At 45.1% G+C, this 23,819-nt stretch overlaps 1 protein-coding gene across 1 annotated transcript in view; it reads right to left on the bottom strand.

The window, feature by feature from the left end:
- LOC149445216 (E3 ubiquitin-protein ligase MID2-like) overlaps positions 1–23,819 on the bottom strand; it is a gene marked incomplete at its 3' end in the record, with an annotated part of 226,564 nt that overhangs the window by 78,778 nt on the left and 123,967 nt on the right. Inside the window, exon 3 of the mRNA XM_089654077.1 lies at positions 3,235–3,330. Within this exon, the coding sequence (XP_089510203.1) occupies positions 3,235–3,330 (96 nt within the window). The remainder of the gene's footprint in view (positions 1–3,234; positions 3,331–23,819) is intronic.

The raw sequence follows: 23,819 nt of genomic DNA, 5'->3' as shown, positions 1-23,819 counted from the left end.
AAAGTCCACCTCTACTCCACTCATTCATCTAACTTAGTAGCACCTGTCTGAGCTCTTTAAAGACACCTCTCCACCCCACAGTCAGTCAGACACCAACTACTACCATGGGCAAGACCAAAGAGTTGTCAAAAGACACCAGAGACAAAATTGTGGACCTCCACAAGGCTGGAAAGGGCTACGGGGCAATTGCCAAGCAGCTTGGTGAAAATAGATCAACTGTTGGAGCAATTGTTAGAAAATGGAAGAGGCTAAAGACGACTGTCAGTCTCCCTCGGACTGGGGCTCCATGCAAGATCTCACCTCGTGGGATATCACTGATAAGAAAGGTGAGGAATCAGCCCAGAACTACAAGGGAGGAGCTGGTCAATGACATGAAGAGAGCTGGGACCACAGTTTCAAAGGTCACTGTTGGTAGAACACTACGCCGTCATGGTTTCAAATCATGCATTGCACGGAAGGTTCCCCTGCTCAAGTCATCACATGTCCAGGCCCATCTGAACTTTGCCATTGACCATCTGGATGATCCAGAGGAGGCATGGGCAAAAGTCATGTGGCCAGATGAGACCAAAGTAGAACATTTTGGTCTAAACTTCACTCGTCGTGTTTGGAGGAAAAAGAAGGATGAGTTGCATCCCAAGAACACCATCCCTACTGTGAAGCATGGGGGTGGTAACATCATGCTTTGGGGGTGCTTTTCTGCGAAGGGGACAGGACGACTGCACTGTATTAAGGAGAGGATGAATGGGGCCATTTATTGTGAGATTTTGAGCAACAACCTCCTCCCCTCAGTCAGGGCATTGAAGATGGGTCGTGGCTGGGTCTTCCAACATGACAACGACCCGAAGCACACAGCCAGGAGAACCAAGGAGTGGCTCCGTAAGAAGCATATCAAGGTTCTGGAGTGGCCTAGCCAGTCTCCAGACCTAAATCCAATAGAACATCTTTGGAGGGAGCTGAAACTCCATGTTGCTCAGCGACAGCCCCGAAACCTGACAGATCTAGAGGAGATCTGTGTGGAGGAGTCGGCCAAAATCCCTGTTGCAGTGCAAACCTGGTCAGGAACTACAGGAAACGTTTGACCTCTGGAATGGCAAACAAAGGCTTCTGTGCCAAATATTAACACTGATCTTCTCAGGGGTTCAAATACTTCTGTTCAGCAGTGCGAGACAAATACATTCTTTACAAATCATACAATGGGATTTCCTGAATTTTGTTTAAATTCTGTCTCTCAGAGTGGGAATGCACCTACAATGTGAATTTCAGACCCCTCCATGATTTCTAAGTGGGAGAACGTGCAAAATCGCAGGGTGTTCAAATACTTCTGTTCCTCACTGTATATCATTCTCATTTTGCTGCTCTCTGCAGCACGAGGACCCATCTATTGCCAGATGGAGGAGGCCTGGACCCAGGAGTGTGCCACCAATGAGGCAAAGTGGGGAGACTTACTCTGGTGGTGCTCAGTGAAGGGGGGCACTTATGCAGGCATGTCCTCTACAGCTCGGTAACACTGCCCAGGTCGCAATTAACCTAGGCAAGCCCCTGCCTCGGCCTTACCCCCTACAAGAAAATGGGGGAATGGACAACCGGAATTTTGCTTTTCTCTTGCTCTCCCATCTAGCAGTCCCTATATATTGAGGTTGTATGCATAATGCATTACTTTCCCTGTCAGAGTTCCTCCTAATATTAGTGTCCCTATCAAAGTCCCCTATTACATCAAAGTCCCTATCAGTGCACCTATCAGAGTCACCTCCTTACATCAATGCCCCCATCAGAGTCACCCCTTATATTGGAGTCCCCCTTACATCAGTCTCCCCCTCACATTAGTGTCCCAGTCAGAGTCACCCCTTACATCAGTGTCCCCATCAGAGCCCCCCCTATACATCAGTGTCCCCATCAGTGTCCTCCTTTCATTAGAGTCCACCCTTACATCAGTGTCCCCCATCAGAGTCCCCCTTGCCTTAGTGCCCCAATCAGAGTCCCTCCTTACATCAGTGTCCCCAATCAGAGTCCCTCCTTACATCAGTGTCCCCATCAGAACCCCCCCCCCGCTTACATTAGTGTCCCCATCAGAGCCCCCCTTACATCAGTGTCCCCATCAGAGCCCCCCTTACATTAGTGTCCCCATCAGAGCCCTCCCTTACATCAGTGTCCCCATCAGAGCCCCCCTTACATCAGTGTCCTCATCAGTGTCCCCCATTAGAGACCCCCTTACCTTAGTGTCCCAATCAGAGTCCCTCTTTACATCAGTGTCTCCGTCAGAGCCCCCCACATTAGTGTCCCCATCAGTGCCCTCCTTACATTAGAGTCCACCCTTACATCAGTCAGTGCCCGCCCTTACATCAGTGTCAATATCAGAGTCCGTCGCCCCCCCCCCCCCCACATCAGAATCTCTATCAGTGAACTCCTTACATCAGTGCCTCCATCAGAGCCCCCCACATCAGTACTCTCCTTACATTAGAGTCCACCCTTACATCAGAGTCAGTGCCCCCCCCCCCCCTTGCATCAGAGTCCGTCTGCCCCCCCCACATCAGAATATCGGTGCACTCTTTACATCAGTGCCTCCATCAGAGCCCCCCACATCAGTACTCTCCTTACATTAGAGTCCACCCTTACATCAGAGTCAGTGCCCCCCCCTTGCATCAGAGTCCGTCTGCCCGCCCCACATCAGAATCCCTATCAGTGCCCTCCTTACATTAATGTCCCCATCAGAGCCCCCTTACGTCTGTAGTTAGGCTTACAGAGCGGTGTAGTAGCAGCCGGGTGGGAAGTTGCATCCGATAAATGCTGGGGCAGGGATGCTATTGGTTCCTAGCAACCAATGACACAGCTCAGTGGGGAAATCCTGTGCTCTTGCATCAGAGACTCACATGTGGGGGGTCAGGGGGTGCCACTGGGTAAAGGGCGGGGCACATCCATTGTGGACCATATAAGGGGGCCACATGCAGCTGGCGGCCATAGTTTGAAGATCTCTGCCATAGGGGATCACAAAGGAATTGTTTCTCTGTTGGAGCAAACAAGACCATGTCCCTTCCCCTCCCGGGTTCAGAGTTCTGAGGATAAAGGTTTTGAATGTATTTTCTGTGTTTTGGTGGAACTCGATAGACATGTGACTTTTTATTTTCAAACCAACAACTATGGAACTCTGAAAAGTATAATTGCAGACAGAGAATGTCATCGCTAAGCATTGTGCTAATAATACGTTGCACTATAATTAGGATCAAAGAGTCTTCTTACCTCTACCTGCTGGCAGATCTGAATGAGTTTTGCCATTTGCGTTTCAAGTTCACTGCTGTACTTGACCAAGCTGGTAAGATTTGACTCCAGAGTTTGCTGGAAACAAAGACACGAGGAATAAATGAACCTACCTATAATCGTGACCAAGCTTTGAACATTGCAATGCATACTATAACAATTTTTTTTTATGAATTCAAATACATCATTGAAAGCGTTTTGTTATATCCATTGGATCAGAGCACAAAACAAAAAGAAAAAAAGTTGATCCTGCCAGAAAATCTAACCTCCTATGCTCTTGGCCTCTGCTGCACTTTTATCAGTTACATTGTTCCCAGTTCTCTCTGTGCATTTGATACAGAACTCACCGGATCCTTGCCAGCTCTCCCAGAATCGCTGGCCATACGCCATTCCTGATGAATCGGTAGAAATTAGTTTGGTGAGTGGCCCTGTTGCCTGCCTCCCACCAAACTAACCAAACCAATCGCCTCCCGCATCCGACGACTGCAAAGCCAAAGGAGTTGGGCAGAAAACTGTCAGTTAAACAGCAGCTGCATCCGATGAAATGCAGCTGATTTGTGGGTATTTTGACAGCTGGCAGGACTGGCTGTCAAAATACAATAGCCACAGTGTATGCCTGGAGGAATCTGTTAGATCTATATGTGTATGGCCAGTTTAGGACCTCCAGTATTCAAAAGGTTCCCTGGTGGGTCTTCCAGAGTTTACAGGACCTCCAGTACTCACAAGAACCCTGCTGGGTCGTCCAAGATTTCTGGGACCTCCGGTACTCAGGGGATCCCTGCTTGATTTTCCAGGGTTTCTAGGACCTCCAGTACTGGCAGGAACCTTGGCAGGTCTTCCAGGATTCCTAAGACCTCCAGTACTCCCAAGATCGCTGCTGGATCTTCCAGGGTTACCGGGACCTCCAGTACTAGCAAGGAACCTGTCAGGTCTTCCATGATTCCTAAGAACTCCAGTACTCATAGGATCCCTACTGGGTCTTTCAGGGTTTCCAAGACGTTCAGTACTAGCAGGAATCCTACAAGGTCGTCCAAGACTCCTATGACCTCCAGTACTGACAGGATCCCTGCCATGTCTTCCATGGATTCCAGGACCTTCACTACTCACAGGAATCCTGGGTTTCTGGAACTTTCAGTACTCACAAGAACCTTGCCAGGTCTTCCAGAATTCCTAAGACCTCCAATACTCTGGGGATCCCTGCCGGGTCTTCCAGGGTTTCCAGGACCTCCAGTACTTGCAGGAACCCTGCCAGGTCTTCCAGAATGCCTAAGACCTACAGTACTCACAGGACCCCATCTGGGTCTTTCAGGATCCCTAAGACCTACAGTACTCACAGGACCCCATCTGGGTCTTTCAGGATCCCTAGGACCTACTGATACTCACAGGATTCCAGCTGGGTCTTGCAGGATCCCTAGGACATCCAGTACCCACAGGATACCTGCACGGGGCTTCCAGGATAGCTAGGACCTACTGTTACTCACAGGACCCCATCTGGGTCTTCCAGGATTCCTAGGACCTCCAGTACCCACAGGATACCTGCATGGGTCTTCCAGGATACCTAAACCTACTGTTACTCACAGGATTCCAGCTGGGTCTGCCAGGATCCCTAGAACCTCCAGTAGGATCCTTGCATGGGTCTTTCAGGATCCCTAAGATTTCAACTAACTCCAGGTCTTCCAGAGTTGACAGAAGCAACATTCAGTGTCAACTCTGACCAGAAGGGTACACTGAGTAAAGGTTGGTGTAAGCTCCAACCTTTGAAATGGCTGGTGCTCTTTCTTATCAGCAGCTACCTGAGAGCCAAAGCACCATAATACTTACAGTACCTGCCAGTTGCCTGTTTGTAGTTGACCTGGATTGACTTGACTACTCTTCTGCTCGCCAAGACCTCTGCCTAGACCTGACTACTCTCTTGCCTGCTTTCTGCCTCAACCTCTGCCTGACTTGACCACTCTTGCCTGCAGCCCTGTGAGGTGTCCCTACACTGTAGCTTTCCATTCCAGCCATCCCCTTGGTGGGACAATCCCTAGGGCCATGACCTGGTGCCAGTTTGCAGCAAAAAAAAAAAAAACCCAAAAACATGACCACTAGGGTTCCTGGCCCTTCTCCACCACCCATAGCTCTGATGAAGACTACCGCCACGTATTATGGAAACCACTTTACCTTTTTGACTCCTATGCTACTACTAAGCTGCGTAGCAGGTATGAGAGCATCATAGCTACTAGAGGGAGCTGGCCCCTTTTTTTTTTTTTTTTTAATTTTTGCATAGTGTTCAATCCTCTTGTGGGCAGCTATGAACAGTCTCCTCACCGTAGATTTCTAATCCAGCCACACCTTCCGTGGGACAATCCCATGTCAAGGGGATAAGGAATGGGGAGGGACACAACCTGAACACCATAGTTTTCCATTCCAGCCATCAACCACCAGAACTATGTCCTTCAATCCATAAATGGAGAATTTTTTTTGAACACCTAAAAAAGAAATGAGGAGTTGGGTTGATGGAAGGTTGAGAGGTTTTTTTTCTTGTTTTTTTTTACACAACCTCCGAACCTGCCATTTCCATCTTTGCAAGGTTTTACCAAGTGCTGGCAGCAGTCACAGCACGTTAACCCCATTCGCATCAGTTGGGGTTTATTGCACTGCTAGCTCTAGTTAGCTCCAGAATGGTCTGAGGCCATTCCCTCGGCTTAGTGCTTCAATGGCGACACATAATGCTGTTAGTTATACAGATCCTTCACTGCGCAAATCGTGGCTGTAAGGTGAAGAAAAATCACTCAAAGTGAAACATTTTATTTACTCCAAATGCATAAATATAGGAATATATCTCCATACGCTCAGGTCCTCCTCAGCCGAGAGCTGTCATTTAGCATTGTTCACGCGGCATTCTACGCTGTTTATTTGTCCGCTGTGCATTATGCAATATTTATAAAGAGCGCTTAGCGGAGCTAAAGATAATCCATTTGGAAGTATTGCTAGATTTCTTAACACACAAGACTACATAGCACATCAATAATTTAGGCGACACAGAATTCCCATTAAACGATGTGATTTCTACTAAGAGGAAAGGTTTGGTATCTGAGACAATGCTTTAGCAATCTTGTAAGCGATACTGTATTAAAAGCGCGGGCCTTCCAGGAAAGGAATTATTCGCTCTTCCTAGTTGGGAGCAGGAAATAAGAATAGAAAACATATATCGATCAAGATTAATTCTGACGAAAGGACGCAAACCTATGTATTTTCCTTAGCTCAACCAAAGCGGACCTTCATTCACAATCTTGATGTCAGGACGCCATCCAGATCAAAAATTCAAGTGCGCCAATGTACAGGCTAGGAACCTCCACCAGCATCCTGCATGGGCACGTGCGTGCACATCCAATTCCAAAACTGGCGCCAAACTCTCTGAGTTGAGATGATCTTCAACTAGTCCGGGATCCCTGCTCCCGTATATCCGGATATCATGCTTATCCTGACTTCCTGTTACCAGCTCAGCCTGCTCCTGGATTTCCCTCTACCCGATTCTTGGTTGTGACCATGACTTGTTTAAGGACCTTCTTTCTACTGAACAACCGTGTGACAACCCTACTGACCATTAATATCTTTATCAGAGTCCTCCCTTGCATCAGTGTCCCCATCTGAGCACCGCGTTTCCTCATCTTGTGCTCATCCCGATTTCCTGTTGCTGACTCGGCCTACCACTGGATTTCCCACTGTCTGATTCCTGGTTGTGACCTTGGCTTGTTTAAAGACCTAATTTCAACAGATCAACTGAATAAAACCCTGGCTTTGGCTCCTGACCCCTTCAATATCTCCAACTTTACAGGCCACCTATTTAAGACCCTGGCTTTGGTTCCTGACCCCTAAGTTATCTCCAACTCTACTGGCCACCCGTGTATGACCCTGGCCCCTTCGTTATATCCAGCTCAATTGGCCACCCGTGTATGACCCTGGCTTTGGTTCCTGACCCCTTTGTTATCACCAACTCAACTCAACACCCATGAATGACCCTGGCTTTGGCTCTTGACCACTCGGTTATCTCCAGCTCTACTGACTCTCAAACTCTGTTTGACCTTGGCTCGGCTCCAAAACCTGACCAGCTCCAAGAGCAGCCACCAGCGAACTGGACTTTTGACACCATTGCCACTTTGTGCCTCGTACTCCCTTGTCGTCACCACCACCCCCAGGGGTGTTCAGCCCAGAGCTGCAAAGGAAGCCCTCTTGTCACTTCGGCCTGCAACCAGGTACATGACAGTTGAACTTGCTATGTCTTGACTTTGGCAAGGATGACATATGCATCGCGATCTCAAGCATGCGCAGACAAGCCTTAGGGTCTATATGACCTGGCAGAGTTTACAGCACATGCACATGCCAATAGCAGCAGGTCTTTGCCCAGTCTATGGGACCCGGCACAGCTATGTGCCACGTTTGTGTGCATGCCATGTGACTCCACGCATTCGCAGACACATAGACCTGTCGGAGACCTGCAGTATGTCTACACATGCACGAGATGTCCGATTAAGAAGCAGAAGGACAGCGATAAGGGAGAACATAGGGCTGGAAGGAGGACAGCACGGGACTCCAGGGGCTGGTATTTTTTTATTTACATACCAGAACAATTAATAGAGAATTTAGAAAAATTAGCTAGATACGGGTGAAGTTCCTCTTTAACCTCTTGCCATTACGTAATGCACATATGTGTCCATGGATGGCTTCTATGCGCTACCAGCACAGTGACCAAGAAAGTGTTAAAAAATGCAAATTATAATAAAAAAATTAAAGGCAACCTTGTCGCCCAGCGTACATGTACAAATGCAAAAAGCATGTAGGGGGTGCATATATATATATATATATATATATATACACATACATACATACACACACTATATTGCCTCCTCCAAATCATTGGATTCAGTTGTTCCAATCCCCTCCATGGCCACAGGTGTATACAATCAAGCCCCTAGGCATGCAGACTGCTTCTACAAACATTGGTGAAAGAATGGGTCGCTCTCAGGAGCTCAGTGACTCCAAGCGTGGTCCCGTGATAGGTGGCCACCTGTGCAATAAGTCCATCCGTGACATTTCCTGGCTACTAAATATTCCACGATCAACTGTTAGTGGGATTATAACAAAGTGGAAGCAACTGGGAACAACAGCCACTCAGCCACCAAGTGGTAGGCCACGTCACATGACAGGGCGGGGTCAGCGCATGCTGAAGCGCACAGTGCGCAGAAGTCGCCAACTGTCTGCAGAGTCAATAGCTAAAGACCTCCAAACTTGGTGTGGCCTTCAGATGAGCCCAACAACAGTGTGTAGAGAGATTCATGGAATGGGTTTCCATGGCCGAGCAGCTGCATCCAAGCCTTACATCACCAAGTGCAATGCAAAGCGGCAGATGCCGTGGTGTAAAGCACGCCGCCACTGGACTCTAGAGCAGCGGAGACGTGTTCTCCGGAGTGACCAATCACGCTTCTCTGTCTGGCAATCCGATGGATTTGGCAGTTGCCAGGAGAACGGTACTTGCCTGACTGGATTGTGCCAAGTGTAAAGTTTGGCGGAGGGGGGATTATGGTGTGGGGTTTTTTTTCAGGGGATGGGCTTGGCCCCCTAGTTCCAGTGAAGGGAACTCTTAAGGTTTCATTTGGGACAATTTCATGCTTCTAACTTTGTGGGAAGAGTTTGGGGATGGCCCCTTCCTGTTCCAACATGACTGCCCACCAGTGTACAAAGCAAGGTCCATAAAGACATGGATGAGCCAGTTTGGGGTGGAGGAACTTGACTGGCCTGCACAGAGTCCTGACCTCAACCCCATAGAACACCTTTGGGATGAATTAGAGCGGAGACTGCGAGCCAGGCCTCCTCCCCCGACATCAGTGCCTGACCTCACAAATGTGCTTCTGGAAGAATGGTCCAACCTTCCCATAGACACCCTCCTAAACCTTGTGGACGGCCTTCCCAGAAGAGTTGAAGCTGTTATAGCTGCAAAGGGCGGGGCCAACTCAATATTGAACCCTACGGACTAAGACTGGGATGACATATGCGTGTAAAGGCCGGTGTCCGAATACTTTTGGCAATATAGTGTGTTTATGTGTATGTATATATATACACTGTATATATATATATATACACATATATATATACACAGTGGGGAAAAAAGGTATTTAGTCAGCCACCAATTGTTCAAGTTCTCCCACTTAAAAAGATGAGAGATCCCTGTAATTGGCATCATAGGGAGACCTCAACTATGAGAGACAAAATGAGAAAAAAAATCCAGACAATCACATTGGCTGATTTGGAAAGAATTTATTTGCAAATTATGGTGGAAAATAAGTATTTGGTCAATATGAAAAGTTCATCTCAATACTTTGTTATATATCCTTTGTTGGCAATGACAGAGGTCAGACGTTTCCTGTAAGTCTTCACAAGGTTGGCACACACTGTTGCTGGTATGTTGGCCCATCCTCCATGCAGATCTCCTCTAGAGCAGTGATGTTTTGGGGCTGTCGCTGGGCAACACGGACTTTCAACTCCCTCCAAAGGTTTTCTATGGGGTTGAGATCTGGAGACTGGCTAGGCCACTCCAGGACCTTGAAATGCTTCTTACGAAGCCACTCCTTCGTTGCCCGGGCGGTATGTTTGGGATCATTGTCATGTTGCAAGACCCAGCCACGTTTCATCTTCAATGCCCTTGCTGATGGAAGGAGGTTTGCACTCAAAATCTCACAATACATGGCCCCATTCATTCTGAACTGTACATGGATTAGTCATCCTGGTCCATTTGCGGAGAAACAGCCCCAAAGCATGATGTTGCCACCCCCATGCTTCACAGTAGGTATGGTGTTCTTTGGATGCAATTCAGCATTCTCTCTCCTCCAAACAGGACGAGTTGTGTTTCTACCAAACAGTTCTATTTTGGTTTCATCTGACCATATGACATTCTCCCAATCCTCTTCTGGATCATCCAAATGCTCTCTAGCAAACTTCAGATGGGCCCGGACATGTACTGGCTTAAGCAGGGGGACACGTCTGGCACTGCAGGATCTGAGTCCCTGGCAGCGTAGTGTGTTACTGATGGTAGCCTTTGTTACGTTGGTCCCAGCTCTCTGCAGGTCATTCACTAGGTCCCCCCGTGTGGTCCTGGGATTTTTGCTCACCGTTCTTGTGATCATTTTGACCCCACGGGGTGAGATCTTGCGTGGAGCCCCAGATCGAGGGAGATTATCTGTGGTCTTGTATGTCTTCCATTTTCTAATTATTGCTCCCACAGTTGATTTGTTCACACCAAGCTGCTTGCCTATTGCAGATTCAGTCTTCCCAGCCTGGTGCAGGTCTACAATTTTGTTTCTGGTGTCCTTCAACAGCTCTTTGGTCTTCACCATAGTGGAGTTTGGAGTGTGACTGTTTGAGGTTGTGGACAGGTGTCTTTTATACTGATAAGTTCAAACAGGTGCCATTGATACAGGTAATGAGTGCAGGACAGAGGAGCCTCTTAAAGAAGAAGGTACAGGTCTGTGAGAGCCAGAAATCTTGCTTGTTTGTAGGTGACCAAATACTTATTTTCCACCATAATTTGCAAATAAATTCTTTCCAGATCAGCCAATGTGATTGTCTGGATTTGTTTTCTCATTTTGTCTCTCATAGTTGAGGTCTCCCTATGATGCCAATTACAGGCCTCTCTCATCTTTGTAAGTGGGAGAACTTGTACAATTGGTGGTGACTAAATACTTTTTTGCCCCACTGTATATATATATATATATACACACACATATACGGGTATCGCTGTAGTGAGAGAGCAATAATTGTAGGGCCATTAATCAATGTCAACGCTAAACTGATGACCTTTGTTGGCTTTTAAAACGTTGCCTATTGATTATTTGGCACCAAACTTTTATGCCAATTCACAAGTGTGCGCACTCCTAAGGCTTGACACGTTTGGTATCTATTAACTCGATGCAATCACGTTATCTTTTACCAAAAAACTGGGTATTCTAATGTGTTTGCCTGCACTACATTCATTTCTGAATTGAGCAGTGAGCGTCTAACACTGTGCATTACCTATCAAGGTTTTACTCTTCCTAAGAGCCAGCCCACTGCTTGTATCAGAACTGAGGGCTCTTCAGACTAGTAGTACTGAGGCAGGGTGCTGTTGTATTTTCAGGAAGCTATGTACAGCACCCTGTTGGCCCCTCCCACCAGCCATGATCTGCTTGCATTGCATAGAGAAGTGCAGAGACCCATCAGAATAAGAAATGTAATGAAAACAGAAAGGTTTTATTTTAAAAAAAAACTATTAGTATGTCGAAGGCAAACCAGGGAGCGGAAAGTACAAGCAGATTACATTTCAGCTTTAATCATCATTCATTGTATAGGCTAACAATGCTTGAAGGGATATGCAATATTTTCTATTTGAACAGATGTACAGTTATCTACCAGGATATAAATGACCGTCTTTTTTTAAATTTGCATGCAAGCAGATACTAGTAAGGTATTGGCTTTATGCTTCCCTTACTATCATTGTGCTCAGGCCTTTGTCATTATAAAAAGTCACAGCGTGGAAAAAAGTCACCACTGATGATTAGGAATGAGCCGAAGTAGAAACTCAATTTCCATCACTGAGAGGTTCAGATGAAATGTGCTTGGAAAAAATCTTTTCTTTTTTGTTTTAGTTTTTTTTTTTTTTTTTGGAGGAGTATTTAGGGTATTTTACGTACCTTTTTTGTATTTGCATGGTGGTAGTAGTAAAAGGATTACTGGTGCTTGCTCACATCTTGTATCCTTGGAAGCACATTGCTCAAAACTCAGAAAAGTCCATAAGGGCCACATATTTCTTTTTGGCCTCTATGGACTTCAATGGGACGGCACTATTTCTTGCCTCTCCTTCTCATAGTAACTAGTTTTCCATTGGCTAAAACAAAAATTCTCATACCTGAAAATGATCAGAAAATGCATGCAACAAAACCTCAAATAAAAAATGTTCAAAAAGTGCTTAACCCCTCGCCTACCGGGCACTTATACCCCCTTCCTGCCCAGGCCAATTTTCAGCTTTCAGCGCTGTCGCATTTTGAATGACAATTGCGTGGTCATGCAACATTGTGTCCATATGACATTTTTATCATTTTTTTGCACACAAATAGAGCTTTCTTTTGGTGGTATTTAATCGTTGCTGGGTGTTTTATTTTTTGCGCTATAAACAAAAAAAAGAGCAAAACATTTGAAAAAAATCCACTTCAACGTATTCCAATCTTCCCATATACAGCCCTGTCAGTGATGTCCTCTCCAGGCCATATATAAACAAAAAAACCTCCATAGTGTAAAACCTTTTTATTGGGTTTTATTGGGTTATTAACAAATAAAAATGCCCATTCACATATTCCTTCGCCTCTGACACTGCAGATCTACCACATGCTGGAATTGTACTGCAGCCCCTGATGAAGTCACGTGTCTCGTGACGCAACGCGTCGGTACGCGAGGAGGAGTTTCCGGGTGCGCGGTGACGTCACTTCTGGCGTGGGAGCCATATTTGAAAATCCTGTATTGTATACCCGTGCAGTACAATTCCAGCATGTGGTAGATCTGTAGTGTCAGAGGCGAAGGAATATGTGAGTGGGCATTTTTATTTGTCAATACCTCAATAAAAAGGTTTTACACTATGGAGGTTTTTTTGTTTATATATGGCCTGGAGAGGACATCACTGACAGGGCTGTATATGGGAAGATTGGAATACGTTGAAGTGGCTTTGGCCAATAATCCTGATACCATCCTGAGGGGTTTGTATCTCTGAGCGAGCTGACCCGGTAGGGTCGATACAAGATGGTGAGGGTCACTTCAGCCATTAAGGATTTGCACAAGAGTGATCACATGTCAGCACCTGCATGAGCATTTTTTTCTGAGCACCAAGATTGGACTTTTTATATAATGTTGTGTGGATATATATTATTGTGATGAGCACCACTATTGGACATTTTTATATATAATTTTGCGTGGATATATATTATTGTGATTCTCACGAGTGTTGGATTGGACACTGGTCACATGTACGCTTGATTACACGTTTTGCACTGTGTATATTTTACTCCCTGTGTGCACTGGGGGGTTTTGCATTTATTTGTGTTTTATTTATTGATTTGTAGCGCTGCACTATTTGTATATATATTGAGTCACTTCACTCATTTTGTTAACCTCCTCGGCGGTATGATTCTTGCCGATTTTTTGTGCTGAAAGCGGTACATTTTTTTGCATGGAAATATGTAGTTTTTTATTGTAGGCCTGTAATTTTTAGGAATAACTCACTGAAATCTGTCCGAACATGAGTCTAGTAAACATCCAGGATATGATAAAACTTGAAACACGAAATCATAAATTATAATTTAATAAATAATCATAAAAAATAACAATATAATAATAATAAATTTAATTCAATAATATAATCAAACCAAAAACACTGAAATTTGAAATACAGAGGCAAATTCGCACATCGCTGAGCAAAATCGCAAAATCATTTTCAGTGTCTGATGACGAATTTCCCCACAAATCATTATCACTCAATTCTGCAAGTGGTTCTGATTTACTATCGCCGGTCTAAAACCGCTTTTGACCTAAAGGAACGCTTTTTGGACGCCAAGGACTTTTCTAAGTTTCCAACCAGAAAGAACAGTCAAAATGCAGGCAGGGCGCCGGACAAAGCACTCGGGACAAAATGTATGTGAAATGGGTTGAAATAGCAATGACAGCAAAAATGACATTTTCTAAAAATTTAAAATTTCCCGTACGTCCCGACGTCACAGGGACCGGAACATGGAAGCCGGATGCCGACATCGGCCGGAGGGGATGGCCGGGGACACTGCAGGGGACACATTGCGGGAGCGAAGGACAAGGTAAGTGCTGCAGGGAACCCCTGAGCAACGCCGCATGGTAACCCCGAGTGTAGCTCGGGGTTACCGCATTTGGTATTGAAATTTTACCCCGAGCTACACTCGGGAACACCGCTAAGGAGGTTAAAGAGGTTAGTGCTAGCAGCTTGGGAGTTAGGACCCCATTTTGAGCACAGGAGGATTTTTACCACTGCTGGGCACTGATCATCCACTGACAATTGACGGTTATCGGCAGTACTTTCCTCACGCTGTGACAGTGCGAGGAAAGTGCAGCCGATACCCGGCAACTGCATTTACTGGTGATCTGCTTTGCCATTGGACACCGCTGATCATGTGGTAAAAGGCTGCTGTGATTGGCCTTTTACCACATCATGTGATCAGCTGTGTCCGTAGAAGATCGCCGGGTGAGCGCAGGAGGGCGTGTTCTGGAAGGACATCTCGCAGAACTGGACAACTGCGCTGTAGCCGTCATTCGGCTATAGAGCGGTTGGCAAGTGGTTAAAGAAGCTCAAGGGTGAACCTACAAAAAGAAAAAAAACTCAATATTTTATTTTCTTACATCGGAAACTCTTGTAAACGGCAGTTATTCCTATTACACACAGTCATCTGTCAGACAATCCTGGTCTATAGATGATTTATTTTTTATTCCTACATTTCCCAGGAGGATAAACTTATCACTGCAATGTGGCTACTGCTACTTCTATATTATTTATACAACGTGTGTTCTGCTTTGGATTTTTCCAAGTGTCAGGATATAAACTCTTTTCTTTTTTTCACTTAATGATATTCCACAGAAGAGATCAGATCTAAACACGGCCATAAATGAAAACACAAACAGGAAAGGACTTGTGTCACGAAAACTTGCAAAGTGAGAAGACGAGGTTTTGTGAATATAGATTTGCAGAACCATCATCCAATGTGGAATAAGTTGTCCAGACTAGATGTATTCACAATATGTCAACAGCTTTAACTGCCATTTGCAACGTATCAAAAAAAAAAAGTGTAGCGCTCACCTCCAAAAGGGGCTGATGGAAATAGACAGGTTCTCCCTAAGTAGTACTGGGGCCACCAGCCACACAAGCACATCGACAATTAAAGTTCAGTCTAGGGGGATGTCTTTTTAGGATTTAGTATTTCTCAAGAACTTTAAGAAGAAAGGGGTTAAGAGTCAAAAGATACTCCAAAACGATCAGCAACAGTAGCAAAAGAGCAAGATTCCCTCTAGTCTCTCAACAGCAGCTTCTCTGAAGGTAACTGGTGATATTGGTTTATCTAAGGGCCCCATAGCTGTAGACCAGTGGTCTCCAAACTGCAGTCTGCAGGCCTTGTGTGACCCATTGCCTTCCTTTAAGTGGCCCAGGGGGCACTATTCCTCTCATTGATACAAGGCATTATTCCTCCAACAATGGGATACTATTCCTCCCAATGACACCAAAAATAGCGCACTACTCCTTCCACTGACATCAATGATGGGTCACTATTCCTCCCACTGATACCGATGATGGGTCACTATTACTCCCCACTGACACCAATGATGGGGCACTATTCCTCCTACTGGCACCAATGATGGGTCACTATTCCTCCCACTGATACCAATGATGGGGCACTGTTCCTCCCACTGACACCAATGATGGGAAACTATTCCTCCCACTGACACCAATGATGGGGCACTATTCCTCCCACTAATACCAATGATGGGGCACTATTCCTCCCACTGACATCAATGATGGGGCACCATTCCTCCCACTGACACCAATGATGGGGCACTATTCCTCCCACTAATACCAATGATGGGGCACTATTCCTCCCATGACACCAATGATGGGGCGCTATTCCTCCCACTGATACCAATGATGGGGCACGATTCCTCCCACTAATACCAATGATGGGGCACTATTCCTCCCACTAATACCAATGATGGGGCACTATTCCTCCCACTGACATCAATGATGGGGCACTACTCCTTCCACTGACATCAATGATGGGGCACTATTCCTCCCACTGATACCAATGATGGGGCACTATTCCTCCCACTGATACCAATGATGGGGCACCATTCCTCCCACTGACACCAATGATGGGGCACCATTCCTCCCACTGACACCAATGATGGGGCGCTATTCCTCCCACTGACACCAATGATGGGGCACTATTCCTCCCACTAATACCAATGATGGGGCACTATTCCTCCCACTGACACGAATGATGGGGCACTATTCCTCCCACTGACACCAATGATGGGGCACTATTCCCCCCACTGATACCAATGATGGGACACTATTCCTCCCACTGACACCAATGATGGGGCACTATTCCTCCCACTAATACCAATGATGGGGCACTATTCCTCCCACTGACACCAATGATGGGACACTATTCCTCCCACTGACACCAATGATGGGGCACTATTCCTCCCACTAATACCAATGATGGGGCACTATTCCTCCCACTGATACCAATGATGGGACACTATTCCTCCCACTGACACCAATGATGGGGCACTATTCCTCCCACTAATACCAATGACGGGGCACTATTCCTCCCACTGATACCAATGATGGGGCACTATTCCTCCCACTGACACCAATGATGGGGAACTATTCCTCCCACTGACACCAATGATGGGGCACTATTCCTCCCACTGACACCAATGATGGGGCACTATTCCTCCCACTGATACCAATGATGGGGCACTACTCCTTCCACTGACATCAATGATGGGGCACTACTCCTTCCACTGACACCAATGATGGGGCACTATGCCTCCCACTGACACCGACTGGGTACTATTCCTCCTACTGACACCAACAATAGGGCACTATTTCTTCCAAAGACACCAACAACAGAGCACTGTTCCTCCTTCTACTAACTACAGGTGCTATGTAATTTTTTTTACATCTACTGACCACAATGCCCGAGGCATTTTCTACTCCCACTGGCCATAGTGGGAGTAAATAGTGGCCTGAAGTCTGAAGGACAGAAAAAATATCCCTTTGCTTGGAAAGTTTGAAGATCCCTGCTGTATACCATAGAACAATCCTTAACGACTGCTTCCCTTTTGTGTCTTTGCAGCTATCAGTCCCCAGTAAGATCTTTACTCACAGTGCCCCAAGAGCTGTCTGACACCCAGTCTCCATGGGTAAAGCCTCAATGAGTGAGATGACAAAGTCCTGCTCCAGACCTGGACTCTGAAACATTGTCTTTCAGCAGGTATCCACTTTTTTTTTTAGCCGTCCTCCTTGGGCCCTTAGCACAGCAAATGCTGAGGCCCAAACGGTAGTCTCTTGTCTTAGTGATCCTTTTCAAATGCCCTCATTTTGGGGCAACAGGAGTACTGAAACCCTCCCTGATGAGGAAAGAGCAGTCTGTTCAGGGTGTTCTGGGCTCTTACACATTTATGACCTCCCCACCCCCTTCTAGGGATTGGCCATGGAATGATAAATATTCAGCTGATAATTTGAATCTCCCTCCCTATACCCTGGAAGTTTCTTCCAGAGTCAGGGGGAAGCAATCAAACCCTCAACCTAGGAATCCTGAGTAGACCAAACAGTCAACCACCTCTCCACTGTTAACAATGGAGCCATAAACTAATCTGTAGGCAGTTTATTGTGGTTCCATTACAAGCGCACAGAGGGTAGTACTTTTTTGGGGTACCTCCTGTCACAGGGTGACAACACTCTGTCCCCATTTGCCAATTGCGCTCATCTGTTGTCACCCTGTCACACAAGGTTTAGATTGAGACTGCAAGCGGCCATTATACCACAAATTCTACAGGCATGGTCACTATTATAGAAAAAAGATAATATGGGGCAAAGTCTATAACAAGGGCTCTTATACAGTGGAGGAAATAATGATTTGATCCCCTGCAGATTTTGTAAGTTTGCCCATTTACAAAGAAATAAAGGGTCTATAATTTTTATCATAGGTGTATTTTAAATGATAGAGACAGAAAATCAACCAAAAATCCAGAAAAAAACACGATACAAATGTTATAAATTGAGTTGCAGTTCAGTGAGTGAAGTATTTGATCCCCCAGCAAAACATGACTTAGTTCTTGGTGGAGATACCCTTGTTGGCAAGCACAGAGGTAAGAAGTTTCTTGTAATTGGTTCCCAGGTTTGCACACATCTCAGGAGGGATTTTGGTCCACTCTTCTTTACAATTCTCTAAATCTTTAAGAATTTTTTGCTGTCGCTTGGCAATTCGAAGTTTCAGCTCCCTCCATAAACTTTCTATAGGATTAAGGTCTGGAGACTGGCTAGGCCACTCCAGGACCTTAATGTGCTTCTTCTTGAGCCACTCCTTTGTTGCCTTGGTGGGGTGTTTTGGGTCATTGTCTGCTGGAAGACCCATCCATCTTCACTGTTCTGGCTGAGGGAAGATCCAAAATTTTATAACACATGACCCCATCCATTGGCCCCTCAAGGCGGCAAAGGCGGCTTGTACCTTTAGCAGAGAAACAGCTCCAAACCATAATGTTTCCACCTCCGTGCTTGACTGTATGGATGGTGTTCTTAGGGTCATAGTCTGCATTTTTCTTCCTCCAAACACAGAAAGTCAAGGTAATGCAAAAGAGCTCAATATTGGTCTCAACTGACCACAGCACTTCCTCCCAATCCTTTTCTGAAGCATTTAGATGTTCATTGGAAAACTTCAGATGGGCCTGTACATGTGCCTTCTTGAGGAAGGGGACCTTGCGGGCACTGTAGGATTTCAAATCCATGGCGACATATTGTGTTACCAATGGTTTGTTTGGTGACTGGGGTCCCAACTGCCTTGAGATCATTCTCAAGCTCCTCCTGTGTAGTTCTGGGCTGATCCCTCACTTTTTTCATGTTCATCCTTACCCCGTGAGGAGAAATCTTGCATGGAGATCCAGACCAAGGGTGACTGATGGTCATTTTGTATTTCTTCCATCTGCATATAATCGCTCCAACAGTTGTCTCCTTTTCATCAAACTTCTTGCTGATCGTCTTGTAGCCCATTCCAGCCTTGTGCAGGTCTATAGTCTTGTCCCTGACATTCTTTGGCAGTTCTTTGGTCTTGCACATGGTGGTGCCCGAGAAAGAGATTCGGTGGATAATTGTCTTTTATACACATAACGAGTTGTCCTTAGGAGCAGCTTCTTTAATTGACAGGACTAATCTGTGTAGCACATGAACACAAAGCCAGTCTATGAGAGCCAGAATTATTGTTGGTTGGTAGGGGATCAAATACTTATTTTACTCACTGAACTGCAACTCAATTGATAACATTTGTATTGTGTGTTTGTTCTGGATTTTTGGTTGCTATTCTGTCTCTATCATTTAAAATACACCTATGATAAAAATTATAGACCCTTAATTTCTTTGTAAGTGGGCAAATGTACAAAATCTGCAGGGGATCAAATAATTATTTTCCCCATTGTATGCCTATTTTTGTGTAAATATGGGAACTCAGCAAAGGTCCATCGAAATTAGTTGTTGTGGCATATTAGAGGTTAACTCTTGCTGAACTCCAAAAGCATCTTCATGCAGCACCTCCAGGAGACTGAAAAGATCTGTACAAATGGCAGTTAAGAACCACAGAGGGCGCAATAACCCGTGCTGAAAAATGCCATATAGCCATCGCTGGAGTGCATATAGATGGGAAGTAACTTCTCAACAACTGAAAAAAAACAGTAGCACTGAGATGTGACTATAGACGAATAAAAGATGAAAAGTGCAAAATGTACACTTCTGCAAATTTAACACTATTCAGTTAGATTTTACTATTGTAATGCATATTTTGAATGGATAAGTTGGCCACTAGTTCTTCTAGGGAAGTTTTCAAGATTCCACTTTGTCACATAATGCCAGCCTCCAAAGGAAACTGGGACAGCATAGTCCATCCAAATTGCCTTCAGCATCAAAGAAAGAAAGAAAAGGCATCTGTTAGTGAACTATTTATCCTGTGCTATTCTGGCTGAACTCAACATAAAACAAAAAAAGAACAAGTGAAAAATTGCCATAACAGTAAAGCACATCAAAAGAATCACGAAGATGACAACCATGGAACCAGGTCAACAGAGAAAACCATGGAACCAGGTCAACGGTAAAAACAATAGAACCAGGTCAACAGTAGCAACTATGGAATCAGGTCAACGGTGACAACCATGGAACCAGGTTGATGGGGACAACCATGAAACCAGGTCAACAGGAACAACCATAGAGCCAGGTCAATAGGGACAACCATAGAACCAGGTCAACGGTGAAAACCATGGAACCAGGTCAACAGGGACGGCCATGGAACCAGGTCAACAGGGACGGCCATGGAACCAGGTCAACAGGGACGGCCATGGAACCAGGTCAACAGGGACGGTCATGGAACCAGGTCAACAGGGACGGCCATGGAACCAGGTCAACAGGGACGGCCATGGAACCAGGTCAACAGGGACGGCCATGGAACCAGGTCAACAGGGATGGCCATGGAACCAGGTCAACAGGGACGGCCATGGAACCAAGTCAACAGGGACGGCCATGGAACCAAGTCAACAGGGACGGCCATGGAACCAGGTCAACAGGGACGGCCATGGAACCAGGTCAACAGTGACAGCCATGAAACCAGGTTAATGGTGACAGCCATAGAACCAGGTTAACAGTGACAACCATGGTACCAGCTCAACGATGACAACCATGGAAGCAGGTCAGTGGGGAAAGGCATGGAATCAGGTCAGCTGTGACAGCCATGGAACTGGTCCAATGGGGACAACCACGAATCCAGGTCAATGGGGACAGCCATGGAACCAGATCAACAGTTGTATTGGCCTAACACAATAGTATTTATTTATTTCAGGTACCTATATAGCGCTGTTAATTTACGCAGCACTTTACATATATATTGTACATTCACATCAGTCCCTAACCCTCAAGGGGCGTACAATCTAAAGTCCCTAACCTACATTCATACATACATATAATAGGGCCAATTTAGACAGGAGCAAATTAACCTACCAGCATGTCTTTGGAGTGTGGAAGGAAAAAAGAAAAGGAAACCCACACAGGCACAGGGAGAACATATTTTATTTTCCTGCAACACTAACCTTAACAATACCACTGAAGAAAATGATTACATCTAAGTTTATTTTAGACCCTCAAAAAAGTCTGCATATGGAACTTTAACCACTAAAAAAAAAACTGTCCTTAAAGAGAACAGAAAATGCAAGGTTCGTTTCTTTTGTAGCCCACCCCCACCTACAAAAAGGAAATGCTAACAAACATTTTAAAAAGTTAAGTAACTTTACACTTTGGCTTCAAATTGATTCCTGTAGGTGATGTTGATGAGCCTTCTTCTTGGATCCTGTAAATGGTATGGAGCCCAAAGCTCTCAAGAAGTCCCTCAAGCAGCAGAGATTAAGAAAGCTCCTTAGCTTTTCCAGGCTCCCAGGAGAAGGCCCAGTAACAGTCCCCCTGCCTAGGCAAGCTAACCGGAAGCCATAATGAAAAGTAAATATTCATCCACATTTTTTTTTTCTATTAGTGTTCCTTAAGGTGGTGGGGGATTGATGTTGCAACAAAAAAGCACACAAGGCAAAATCTGCTGTAAATGTAAGAAAAGATAAAAGCTTTAAAGATTATACATCACTTGCTAGCATACGTATATACAGTTGTGTGCAAAATAATAGCAGTCAGACATCACTAACCGGATCAATCACTGTTTTGGTGGAAATGATATTTCTACATGGCAAATAATTTCCTAGCAGGTGTAGTAGAGTAATAGAAATCCAACAGACCCAACAGTCATGACATGCATGCTGCTGATTCTGTGTCATTGAATCACTCATTGAAAGGGGCGTGTTCAAAATAATAGCAGTGTGGAGTTCTATTAGTGAGGTCATTCATTCTTTGAGAAACATGTGGCAATTATTGCCCTTATTTAAGGAAGGAAGGCAGCAAATGTTGGACATGCTGGTTACAGTGCATTTCTCTCTGAAATTCTGAGGAAAATGGGTAATTCCAGACATTGTTCAGAAGAACAGCGTACCTTGATTAAAAAGTTGATTGGAGAGGGGAAAACATATAAAGAAGTGCAGAAAATGATAGGCTGCTCAGCTAAAATGATGGCAAATGCTTTAAAATGGCAACCAAAACCTGAAAGACGTGGAAGAAAGCTAAAAACTACCATTCGAATAGAGAGAAGAATAGCCAAAATGGCGCGGACTCAGCCAACAATCAGCTCCAGGAAGATGAAAGAAGGTGTGACGTTCCCTGTGAGGACTGTTACAATTAGAAGACCCCTATGTGAAGCCAAGCTATCTGCAAGAAGCCCCCGCAAAGTCCCGCTGTTGGAAAAAAGACGTGCTGAAGAGGCTACAATTTGCCAAAGAGCACATTGACTGGCCTAAAGAGAAATGGCGCAACATTTTGTGGACTGATGAAAGTAAGATTGTTCTTTTTGGGTCTAGTGGGCGGAGACAGTTTGTCAGACAACCCCCAAACACTGAATTCAAGCCACAGTACACTGTGAAGACCGTGAAGCATGGTGGTGCAAGCATCATGATATGGGGATGTTTCTCATACTACGGTGTTGGGCCTATTTATCACATACCAGGGATCATGGATCAGTTTGAATACATCAGAATACGTGAAGAGGTCATGCTGCCTTATGCTGAAGAGGAAATGCCCTTGAAATGGGTGTTCCAACAAGACAACGACCCCAAACACACCAGTAAACGTGCAACATCTTGGTTCCAGACCAACAAGATGGACGTTATGGAGTGGCCAGCCCAATCCCCGGATCTTAATCCAATAGAAAACTTGTGGGGTGACATCAAAAATGCCGTTTCTGAGGTAAAACCAAGAAATAGAGAAGAACTGTGGAATGTGGTCCAATCATCCTGGGCTGGAATACCTGATCACAGGGGCCAGAAGTTGGGTGACTCCATGCAACACAGATGTACAGCAGTTCTCAGAAACAGTGCGACTACAACCAAATATTCATGAAGTCATTCAAAGGAAAGCAAAATCTTCAAACATTTCTCAGTTTATATAGTGAATGTTTGAGTTTGTAAAGAAGAATACAAACACTGCGATTTTTTTGAACCGTCTAATATTCACTTTTCTTCCATTTTTTAGAGGAACAACACAAATGTGATGTATTTTTCTTCATGTTGTGATTTGGAATAGAATGTGTCGTGTTCCCAATGCATTTGTGTGGATGGAAATAAAAGCTATTAGAAGGATTTTCAGCTTTATTCACTTTTTTCAACACACTGCTATTATTTTGAACACAACTGTACATAGAATTATTCAAAGTCGTACAGAATGGTATTGTGTGGGAATATGTGGTCACAAACCGGCTTTCATCTGAGCCGATGGTCCAAGGTTATATGGAAAATCTGTCTGTAAAATAAACCAACGAGATACAAAAGGAAAATTGCATCAGTTGAACCACTGTGTGCTATGTATGCCTCGCGGGGATGGGGTTTAAGTTCATGGCGACACAGAGTATACCACAAACTTTGACTGTGTGTAGAGTGGGTGCACTAAATGGATGGTTCGCCCACCTGCCGAAAAGGACCTTCAGCTGCTGACAGCAATAAACATCGGACTGCCCTGGGTCTAACCCTTCTCCAATGTATCCGAAACTAAAAAAAATTACCTCTACGTATACTTAAGTGATATATTCCTGCACTGTCAAGCATGCTGTTTTTTTATATTTTTGTTCCATGTCGGCAGTTTAACC

This window comes from Staurois parvus, unplaced genomic scaffold, assembly GCF_062004578.1.
Source record: "Staurois parvus isolate SC_StPar_1 unplaced genomic scaffold, SC_StPar_1.0 ptg000739l, whole genome shotgun sequence".
Classification (NCBI taxonomy): domain Eukaryota; kingdom Metazoa; phylum Chordata; class Amphibia; order Anura; family Ranidae; genus Staurois; species Staurois parvus.
The sequence above is the reverse complement of the archived record's forward strand: the minus strand, read 5'-3'. Positions and strand labels throughout refer to the sequence as shown.